General features: G+C 38.3%; 1 protein-coding gene across 1 annotated transcript; it reads left to right on the forward strand.

The window, feature by feature from the left end:
• The first annotated feature begins 896 nt into the window (after positions 1-896).
• On the forward strand, positions 897-8929 carry LOC140241708 (U6 snRNA-associated Sm-like protein LSm1). The gene is made up of 4 exons (XM_072321453.1): positions 897-1072; positions 2782-2850; positions 4034-4149; positions 6175-8929. The coding sequence occupies exons 1-4, from the start codon at positions 1027-1029 to the stop codon at positions 6346-6348; spliced, it is 405 nt and encodes a 134-aa protein (XP_072177554.1). The 5' UTR covers positions 897-1026; the 3' UTR covers positions 6349-8929.
• The last annotated feature ends 3041 nt before the right edge of the window (positions 8930-11970 follow it).

The following is an 11970-nucleotide window of genomic DNA, read 5'->3' on the forward strand; positions in this document are numbered from 1 at the left end:
CCCTCTCCCCCAGCTCACAATTAATCATGTATTTGTAGCCTGTTTTAAAAATTCCAGGATATTCTTGTAAATTCCAGGAGTTTTTAGTGTTGATTTCAGGAGGACTGACGTTGAAAAGTGGAAGCACTGATGATATGAAGCAATAAGACAGACGCAGGATCTTGCCTGCTTTTGATGAGCAACTGAAACTCTGGGCCTAACTTCTTTTAGTGGCGAGCATTATGGCTACAATATGCCTAAATTAAAGTGCTTATTAATGAAGAAACTTAATTTATTTACGGTGTATATGTAATTCTAGATTTAATAAAGCAATCTAGTCTAGATTTTCAACAGCAAGAAAAAAAAAAACAAACGCCGCAAACATGTTAAAAGAACTAATGTGATTCCTCCGCATAGCCGCCGTACAGCCTACACACAGCGCCCGTGCACACATGATTTCGTCGAGCTAGACCCTTTTTATCGACTTTGTCAGACTGGCAAAAGATCGAGAAGTTTAACTGGAAGTTTTGCGGCCAGTGTGACCGCAAACCACGTAACTTTCCGCCAAACTTCTCGATCTGTTTGCGGGCTATGTCTCCGAAGCGCAAGGCCATTGTCATGTACAAACGTGCATTGTTACGTCATAATCACTAGCCACTGGACGGCGTACTCTTGCTTGCGCGCGTACCAGTGGCCCAGTCTGACCGCGCCTAAGCGTGCACTCCATATAAGGAAAAATTGCCCTAAGAAGATGGCGACGCAACACGTTAATTTGGCTGCACGGTCTCGTGTATGTTGGGAATAGGGACACGCATTCCACTATGGTTTTAGTTCGGTGCGCATGGCCTACTTTTCATCTGATTCTGCCCGCTTGCGCCCGCGCCCACCCGCTCAGCTAGCTGTGGTTATGTCGGTTATTGATGCACACTCTTCCGACGAACCAATTCATCATTACATGCAGATCTCGCTCCTCCCGTCACAAATCAGCTCAAGCCGCCAGTGCCCCAGTGGTGTATTTGCTGGGCCTAATGCAATTCTCTGGACAGAATGGATTACATGCCAGGAACAGCTAGTCTTATCGACGAAATTAACAGTAAATATTGTTGATGGTACCTACTTAAGCGACATGGCGATTCCTAGAGAAATAGCGATGTAATCCTTAGTCCCATATACACATATTCGTGTGGCAAAGGGATCAGATAAATCTTCTTACCGAATCTTAGAACTGTTTTGTTTGTATGATTTTGTTACTCTGTTAATAGGGCCGAGAGTTTCTACTGTACATAGCACGTCAGTTTTATAGACTCTCTGTATGTCTGGTTTACTGAGTCTAGACTTCATCTATTGTATTGTCACGTAGAAAATAGACTGTCTCTGCTAATTGTGCTACCGGTATATCCATTTAATGACACATCCTCAAATTTTGTTCACGTGCACACATTTCCATACAAAGGGCAAGCAATGGTAGTGGAGGTCTACAACACTGTCACTATTTAGTATTACAGTAATTCGAGTGCACGTTACAAGACTGACACCCACGAGTCATACAGCCCACGAGTTTTACAGCTCACGAGTTATACAGCCTATAAAAAGTTGACACCCTACTATTTGAATACTAGGCTAAAACTAAAAGCCCACAAGACTGACACATTTTAAAGTCCTGTGTTGTATCTGTTGAAGTCGTCGACTGTTTTTACCTAGTGTCAAACTCATGGGCTGTATGACTCGTGGACCTGTTTTCAATGTTGAACTCATGGTCAGTATGACTTGTGGGTGACGGTCTCGTGGGATGACCCCCCAGTAGACTAATTCATGGTAGCAATCTTCAATGTTCTCACTGGGCTCTGTGCCTCTGCTCTGGTTGTGGATGGGGTGATATTATCCTGTTGATGCTGTCACGAATCCTTCAACACCTTGTTAACGTGGAGATAAAGTTCTAATCTGCTGATTGATTTCTGAATGCCGCAATAACAACAAAGAATGTATTGACTTTATTGTTTACACAGTCATACTATTATTTTTATTCTTTTGAATTAGGGGTGTGTACTGCAGAAAATACAGGTTTTCATACCCTGCTATAATCGGATAAGCATGGTGGATAGGTGTGTGTATTTGATACATTTTGGTGCAGGAGTCTCCTATTTGCCTTACAGCATTTTAATAAACAAGTGATTCATTTATTAATCTTGTTGTGCAAATTTTGTAATTTTCCCTACAGCTCGAACATTTTTTTCACATTGGGACATAATTTGAACTCATGATTATACACCATCATACTGTATACGCCATATATTTAGCGAGTCTAAATTTTCACAAATTGGGACTTCCCAATGATTTTGTGAGTGGTTAAATTCGTGATCATGGAGTACTGTACCAAAGGGAGAAATGTAAACGTGTGCATCACATCACATTGGGATCAAAGTCATTATATTTGAGTGTCTTTAATTTCATGAAAAGCACCTGACTCGCAAAATTCGCGAAAATGAAAACCTCACCATACATTTAGCATGTCTAATTTTTCACAAATCGGGACTTCCCTACAATTTTGCAATTGTTGAGTACAGTACTGAATGGAGAAATGTATGCATGCCTGTTGGGATCAGAGTTTGTATTTCGTGCATCTTTTGATGAATTCTCAAATAGAACCAGATTCATGAAATTCGTAAAGATTTTTAAAAACCTTCAGTGAAATATATGGCATATACATGTACAGTACTTTAAGGAAATGAGACACTATTTTTAGTACTTTCAGACCATTCCTACAGTGTTTTATTTATGTTTATTATTTTTACTCATCTACAGAGAAGCTGCTTGTTGTTCTGAGAGATGGAAGAACACTAATTGGTATCTTGAGGAGCATTGATCAGTTTGGTGAGTTTGATGTCATATGCCCACACATGCAATGCAGACAATTCTCCCCATCGCATATAGCTCTCTGAATGTGAACGCGAGTGGCGCTCTAATTTTTTTACCTTTAATTCTTGAGATATAAACTTCCCGTTATGAACGCATGGTGTGTAAATGTACGCTTTTATGCACATTGAACGCCGAAGTACTAGTATTCACAGATCGTATCAAATTCTGTCTTATAAACTGTCAAATAATAGAGTTATTTTCTAATCTGTAACTTTACATTTGATTAATGGGATTCTTCTGTGAAGTGGCCCAATGCTGCGCCAATGATGCAAAACAACAAAATCATGGAAAATATTCATAGATAAAGGATGTGACATGGGTAAACCGCAAAACCGGAAGTGTACGTCCCATGAGCGATCAATCAGATATCGACATTGCGAGGTGATATTGCTTGATATCGGCTATATGTGATAGGGAGAATTAAAAGGCTGTGCTTTTGACCAGCTACAACATTTGATAGCAGTGAAAAAGTGTAGCCAGTATCTTTGATATGATACATATGTAGTAAGTTGGTAAGGTAAGGATAATCTCTTAAATTTCATGTGTACCAGATGTGATGGACTTCAATAAGGTGCTGAGTTGTTGGATAGGAAACACGTCCTTATGGGCACCCACCCCCTTCCCCCCCCCCCCCCTTATCGTACTGTACCATTCTACACTACCCTACCCTTGTTTACTGATGCATGGATGTATACTTTACCCACCACTTGCAGTGGCGGATCCAGAGGGAGGCGCAACAGGCGCATGTCCCCACCTTTATTTTTCATTAAAAACAAAAGAAATAAAAAGAAAAAAATGAAATGAAACACGGAAGTGGCACCAGAAATATTAGTTGCCCCCCCCCCCCCCCTTTACAGAATTCCTGGATCCGCCCCTGACTTGAGAAATGTGCATGAGTGCATGCATGCATCTGTGCATTTAAGCTATCAAGGGTAGGGTAGTGTAGAGTGGTATGGCAAAATTATTGGGGGGGGGGACATAAGGTCATAGAGAAGTCTGTGGGATAAAAGGAAGTGTTCCACTTTTTTCTTTCTTTTTTTTTTTTTGTCTTTCATAATTGTTGATGTAGTATGGCTTTTCATAATACGACAAAAACTTTGACGAGAGTGTGTTTGTTTGTTTTCATGTCATTTTGTAGCAAATCTTGTTCTTCATCGTACCATTGAGAGGATACACGTTGGCAAACAGTATGGAGATATCCCCAGGGGAGTCTTCGTTGTACGAGGAGAAAATGTTGTGCTACTTGGTGAGATAGTAAGTATTCCTTCCTTATGCACATATCTTTAAATTGCTTTTATGGTTTTGTTTTTTACTCTTAAAGACCAGACTGAAAGTGAATGTTGAAATATTGACAACAGATGATTTGCATCCTGTACTGGCCAATGAATTAACCAAAACCAAATTTACATACCGACCTACATTATTTTTATAAGTATAATGTTAACAGTACTTAAGTGTGTGAAATTGGATTTTATAAGTTGAAAATTGTTTTTTATGAAGGTAATCATAAATCCCTTATTGTTTATCTATCAGAGTATTATTCTCACGAGTCACAATTTATGTAAAATGGAAGCTAATTTCATTTTCCCAGTAGATTTTATGTTTGTAAGTTGACTGTAAAATCTCAGTAGGTTGAATCTGTAACTAGTAAGGGATCCGAAGTAAAAGTAACATGGATATGACTTGGTAATAAAGTTCTTTGCTGATCTAAGTTGATATTATTTATTTCCTACCCAAATCAAAAGACTGCGACACTGTCAACCCGGGCAGATTTGACTTTTCTCAGGACAAACTTGTGGGGCTGGCAGAGAGTCTGATATTCTGTGTAAGTTGCAGTACATCATAAGGGCTGCAGTGCTGTTGACAACATGATCCATATGGTTTGAATCTTTTGGTGTACAAGATTAAAATGAAGTCCCCTCGGTTAGATTAGGTACAGATGCAAAGTTAAAGAGAATACCTAATGAAGATGAAAGCTGATCAGACCTGGAAACAAAACAAAACAAAAAAGAACACCTGTGACTTATGGTCTTTCTGTAAATCTAATGCTGCCTCGTCATAGTACGTGTATCAGTGAAATATGCATGTGGGGGAAATCAAAATCATCACAAATTTGGACAATTCTCATGCTCATGGAAGAAATGGTACATGGGAAGCACATTATGTGTTTTATGTCCTTTTTAGCTCACCTGAGCCAAAGGCTCAAGTGAGCTATTGCGATCGCCCTTCGTCCGGCGTCCGTCGTGCGTCGTCCGTCGTCCGTCGTCCGTTGTGCGTCGTCCGTCGTGCGTAAACTTTTACATTTTTATCTTCTTCTTGAAAACCCCAAGACCGATTTTCATCAAACTTGGCAGGTAGCATCCCTAGGGGGTTAGGAACTCAATTTGTTAAAATGGGTACCATGCCCCACCCAGGGGGCCCCCAGGGGGGCCCAAACCCCCCAAAATTAAGGAATCTGTAAAAATCTTCTTCTCTAGAACCAGAAGTGATAGAGCTAAGTTAATACTATGAGTTAGTACATTGATGACTGTAGTTTCAAGTTTGTTAATGGCAGAATCAGGAGTGCCCCCCTTGGGACCCAGGGGAGGGGGGTGGGGAGGGGTCCTAATGGGGCCTAAATTATACATTTTCATCTTCTTCTTGAGAACCCCATGACCAATTTTCACCAAACTTGGCAGGTAGCATCCCTAGGGGGTTAGGATCTCAATTTGTTAAAATGGGCACCATGCCCCACCCAGGGGCCCCGGGGGGGGGGGGGGGGGGGGGGGGGGCCAAACCCCCCAAAATGAAGGAATCTTTAAAAATCTTCTCTAGAATCAGAAGTTATAGAGCTAAGATAATACTATGAGTGAGTACATTAATGACTGTAGTTTCAAGTTTGTTCATAGCAAATCCAGGGGTGCCCCTCTTGGGGGGGGGGGGGGGGTTGGGAAGGTCCAAATGGGGGCCTGAATTGTACATTTTCATCTTCTTCCTGAAAACCTCATGATGGATTTTCGTCAAACTTGGCAGGTAGCATCCCTAGGGGGTCAGGATCTCAATTTATCAAAATGGGCACCATGCCCCACCCAGAGGTCCCCAGGGGGCCCCCAATCCCCCCAAATTAAGGAATCTTTAAAAATTTCGGCCCTTATTGTACCTTTTCATCTTCTACTTGAGAAGCCTGGTCAAATTTTAGTAGAGCTGTGAATAATTTAGATTAGTGACTGCGTGAAAGGTGAACTTGCAATACTCAGGTGAGCGCTAGACCCGCGGGTCTCTTGTTTTTTTTTTCCTCAGGATGTGGAGAATGAGGGAACACATAATCTAGAAGAGGTTTCCATTGATGAAATCTTGGAAGCTCAGAGAGAGGAACAGCTCAAGAAACAGGAGGAGGAAAAGACACGGAACAAGAAACTTCTTGAGCGCGGATTACAGCCTCATGGAGAACAGGGCATTGATGAGTATCCTTGAAGGAGCAAAAAGAACATCCATGGAGTACAGTACTTCAAGAATGAAGAGGTAGACAGAACTCTTCAGAACTGCTGTGATGTGATGTCTTGAAGGGGCTAATCTTAGTTGATTGATTAAGACTTGCAAGCTGCCAGTCGTGGGATATATTGGTGATGCTGTCATCCTATTCAGCGTAGCTGATTGTGTCAAAGACAGAGACAGAAAAATCACTTTTTATTACCTCCTTTGATTTGTTTTTGTTATGCATTAAAATTACCTTCTCACTGGAATTATCCAAAGTATTGCAATGTCCATGTTATTCAGAACAATAAAAATTGTTTTGATGATGGATTGAGAAGGATCTTGTTTGTGAGCCACAGTCAGAAGTCATTTTTTGGTGTGAATTCCAGCTGCATTTAATCAACTATAAATGGCCGATTGTGCTCTTTTGAGAGAACTGCTGGAAGCCGAAGTGGGTAAGATATTTCTTCGTATACAGTGTACTATTTTTCTTGCTGACGCATTACAAATGTATGCATAGTTTATAGTTTAGCAGAGATTATGCTGGGTTTGGATTAACACATCCTGGTTGAAAACAGTGGCAAGCAATTACTGGAGATGAGTCCTAAGCCAGTCTCTGTCACTGGTCTGCAAGTGCTAGATATGTGAAAAAGCCTTTGCTTCAATACCATGTTAGTTAAAATTTTCAGTGCAGCAGCAAATACCTGTAACCAATGAAACTCTTTTTCAACAAGTAACCAAACTCTTGACAACCTTTTGCTGACTTCTAAAAACCTTTTTACAACCTGAGAGCCAAATGCTTGCTGGAAGTTGTGAAAAAGTCGGTGACCAGGTTTTACCAATGTGTGAACACTGTTTGACAACAGTAGTTCCAGTTATTGTTCAAAACATGTACACATACAAACACAACCTCATTATTCCTGACCTGTGTATCATTTACTTGGGTAACGTAATGTGCTATTCCCACTTACTCATCAATGTCACATAAAAAAGGTATTATGGCTGTTATTATCAATGCATCAAGTTATACATGTATGCAGTTTCAGTTCCATGATGGATTGTGTTTGTGTAACAGTGAAGTATGCAGCATTTTGAACAGGACTGGATGCTGCTGCACTCGACTGGAAAGAGAAATGCAGTAAAAACTGACATTTAATGCAGGCCCATTGTTACACAGAGATCTCTGATTACCTAAATTTCTGTGGAAACCAAAATTCTGCAGGTTTTGGTAAAATATAGTAGATTTCTTCCTAACTTGCTGAAAGTTGCATAGAATGAGTAAGGCAGAGTCACCTATTTACTATAGAACAATATTTTCACGAATTGTAGCCGACGGCCGTTTTTGCGGCATGAAATTTTCGCGAGCTGGCTCTAACATTCAATGCATATAGCGTAGACAAGAATTTTCGGGTGCATTTTAATTTCGCGAATTTTGGCTCTCGCGAAATTAAAATACACGCGGACATTCCTCAGTTTACAGTATCTGGATCATTCCTTGGATGTCTTTGGTGCCCAGTTAACTCTTGAATTGAATTTATTTCCACAATCACTGCAATGCATTAAAACAACAACAGTAAAAATTGGTCACAAGATAGAAAAAAAATACATGTCATTCTTCTCCTTGACAGTTTAAATTTCTATTGATTGGGGGGGGGGGGCTTGTTTTTGCTGTAGATAATTTACTACATTTAAACCATTTCTTCAAATCAAATCAAATTACCTTCGTGACTCTGGACTTCTTTGTTGGAGATACATACAGTCAACCTTGCTTAAGTCGACCTCGCATAAGTCAAATAATTGCCAAACTCGGAGGTCTTGTCAAATCCTCTTCTCTTTATGTATTCTATTGATTTTAATTCCTCGTAAGTCAAATTTCCTCTATGTTGAAGCTATTTCTTCAGTCCAAATAGATCTGACTTAGGCAAGGTTGACTGTAGAAATCTGTTCTTTGTGTTTTACCTCAACTGCTATCTGCATCAAAACAACATCATATCACAGAGATATTAGAGTCTTCGAGGAGGGGTCCCAGGGCATGAAAATTCTGCTTGTGTTTGTGTTTTTGTATGAATGTACTTGTGAATACATTTCATTCAACAATTTAAGTCTTTTGACAGTCTGTGGTTTTGTAAATTACATGTGATTAGAACCTGCTATCATGTTGACAAAACTTCAGTTGAACTCTTGCAAGGTTGGATTACGTGTGGATGCAAATTCCAAGAGGGATATAAACATTCATCTAACACTGCACTGATATGTCTTGTTTAATTTTGTGTTATGTTTTTCATTTATGCATGTGATGCAGAAGAATATACAGTGTACAAGTATGTGTACTACATTTACTACGATATACATGTAGCTAAAAAATTATTGAACTTGTTTAAATTAATTGAATATCAGAGGTAATGTTAAAGCAATTACATCTGATACCACCTTGGTTATCATAGCAACTGTTTGTTGCACAGCCCTTCTAATTTTTGCAAAGCAAATATTTACATGGTTTATCTGACTCAAAACCATGAATAGGATTTTATGCAAATTATGTCGTAAAGTGGTTCCATAAATTTCAGAATAAAAAAAAAAGAACTACAATAGTAATTCAAAATGTATGTGCCCATTATGTCATTTAAGTCTGTCAGAAAAAAAAATGTATATATGTATGTATATATATATATATATATATAATATGTATGTATATGTTATTAACTGTCCTTGCACCGCCCCGCTATGTTCTGGTTAAGTCCTCTGCTGTCACATACATATTTGGAAAGGAGACTGTCCAAATTTGCTCAAAAATGTTACCTTTAGTTGCTAAATTGTAATGAGATACAGCTGTATAAATTTTATGTATCATATATATATATATATATATATATATATATATATATATATATATATATATATATTATAACAAAGAAAGAGAAAGAGAGAGCAAAATAACTAGTTTATGCAGCTGATGTAGATATCAAAATTTGATGTCAACAATTACATGAACCTAAAAAAAAGAAGAAAAAAAAAAACTGAAGCACAGTTCCCAGACATTACCAGGACAAAGTCATTAAGACAGTAACATAGCAAAATATTGTCTGAACCAAGTGGTTGCTGGTCATGTAGTTTAATAATCATTCAATCATAAAGAAACATATAAAATTGTAAAAATGATAGCTCTATATTCTATGTTCTCTTTATATGCAATGTCTAGCATGCAAACATTAAAGCTACAATAACATCGTAAGCAATCTCTTTGTACACCTCTAGTCCTCCAGGATATGTATTCTTCCAGATATCTCTCCATTCAATGCTTGTACAGAGTCTTTACCACAACATCTTGCTTCATCAACAGGAACATTTAGTCTCTCGGAACAGAATAGAAATTAATCTTTAATGTTTTTGTACATAATTATTTGAAAAGAAGGCAAACGAATGTAATTGCCAATGTGAACTCGCATCGGTCTCGCGATTTGACAAGAGCTGGCGCCCTACAGGTTCTCAACAGCTGAAACGCCAAAGCAAACGAATAATTTCGTCAACCGCGAAACAGTCGAATAGTTCCACATAGGATTGATACATTAATAACCCGGTTTCCCGTTTTCAATGGGTTAAGACGAGCGAATATTGTACATCCAGCTACTGGTCAGTGATTGCAATGCGGTAGTTTATTGTACAAAATTACAGCATATCAAGGCATAGAGCTATAAAAAGATAAATACCTGTACCGAATTTACACACACTATGATCAGTAGTAATGTATTTATTGCGTATTTTGCACAAGAATGGATAGGGTGAAAGACAATGGGTACAGGGTGGAAGATACACATTTTTTGTACGACGTTGGAGGATTATTAAACATCGCGGAAAGACCGAAGAGCTTCATTACATATCATTGAGCACAACAGAGAGAAGACTGGCAAAATTAAATTAATGAATGTCTTGGAGACATAGAACACACTCATAAGATATGTTGAAACATAGAAGTGATTAACGGACTACATTTTTTAAGCACAAAACGAGATACATTCGTTCTTTTCAAACTTTTCTTTCATTCTGTATGACGTCTTTTGAAGACAAACATTATTCCAAGCGGGAAAAAATAAATTTTCCAACTTTCCAACTTAAAGAGATATTCAAAATGGGAAAATTCCCTATTTTTTGCATTGGAAAAACGTTTCATTTCCCCTTTCTTGTCATATTTCTGTTGAGCTGATAACACATGAAGATTATGAAGTTTAACTTTCTAAGAGAGAAGATTTACCAAGAACTTCATCGTTACGTTGAAATGCATTTTAAACAGTATTTTGTCTTCATAAATTAATCATGACGAGGGGTGACATCTCAAAATTACTCATTGTATTACACCGGATTGTTATCGTTGGTAGCAGTAGCCTTCGTGCTGAAAATGATGGCGATAAAAATGATTGCAATGATAATGATGCAAATGATAATAATCGTTACCATCGACAACGTCAACAATCAGAGCAATAATCTGATAATGCTTTTATAGTTGGTCTATATACAGCGCCTTTAGATTGTTTTGTTTTTACATAAAGCGCTTAATAATTCAATATAATATAACAGATCTTGTATAAGTCGAGACAGATGCACGGGACAAATTTGTCGACTTCTGCGAATGCCGACTTACGCAGAAGTCAACGAGAATAATGAAAAAACAAACAAACACACACACAAATCGGGACATTTCCATTGCTTTGACTTACGTGCAAAATCATATTCAGCTTCAAAACAGGTACTCATTTTATGCACCTTCGCTTTGTTTTACAGGTTCACGGCCTTGCTGGAAATCAGCTAATGTTATAAAGCTGGAAGTAAGCTCTTAGCTGTTACTAAATAGATTAAAAAATAAATAAACAAACACCTTGGTATAGCAAGGAGTATTGCAGGTGAAAGGTCTCTTTCAAGTCGAGCGGTTATGCCTTGCTGTATTTGTGGCAGGGCATGAACCTTGGACTCTCATACTGAACGCTCAACGTGCAATCCGTTAGACCATAGCACCTGCAAATCTTGATCCTGTTAGAGAATCGACACAGACATTGGCAAAAAAGAAAGAAAGAAAGAACACACAGCTGAAAGACATTAGTGATAAAATGAAATGAAGAAGAAGCGCTCTACTGGACCCGCATTCATTGCGCATACGAGAATTATTGCAATCATTACTGTGACAACACTATGTAAAAACCAATCTTGATTGTAAGAGTGTCATATGCTACTATGGTAAATTGAATTTACTCCAAGTTATTATAGCAAAGCCTGATACGGTAGAAAGAAAAAACGACAACCTGATTGCACATCACATGTTATGTGTGTCATTGAGTCTAGGACTGGTATATCTTTCCATAAGATAGACACATTCATTTCTGGAATGTAAAAACAAAAAACAAAAAATCATGCTACTCCAAACGACAAGCTAAAAGACTGTAAGTTACAAACAAGTTATTCAATCATCATATGAAAATCTTTAAGAAAGCTCTCCTTAAGCTTCACATGACGACCTGAATAATGCCGGACTTACTATCAGACGAGGACGTCATTCCAGCGCCATTGTATCTTTAGATACAATGATTGTATGGTAAGTGGTTTCTGTACCATGTTGTAAAGTTAAACCATCAA

This window comes from Diadema setosum, chromosome 18 (assembly GCF_964275005.1).
Source record: "Diadema setosum chromosome 18, eeDiaSeto1, whole genome shotgun sequence".
Lineage (NCBI taxonomy): Eukaryota > Metazoa > Echinodermata > Echinoidea > Diadematoida > Diadematidae > Diadema > Diadema setosum.

Excerpts from the sequence above, each read along its gene's own strand:
- LOC140241708 (XM_072321453.1), top strand. The coding sequence starts at position 1,027 with ATGGATTACATGCCAGGAACAGCTAGTCTTATCGACGAAATTAACA. Across the intron at positions 1,073-2,781 it reads TCTTATCGACGAAATTAACA|AGAAGCTGCTTGTTGTTCTG; the intron begins GTAAATATTGTT and ends ACTCATCTACAG. Across the intron at positions 4,150-6,174 it reads TTGTGCTACTTGGTGAGATA|GATGTGGAGAATGAGGGAAC; the intron begins GTAAGTATTCCT and ends TTTTTTCCTCAG.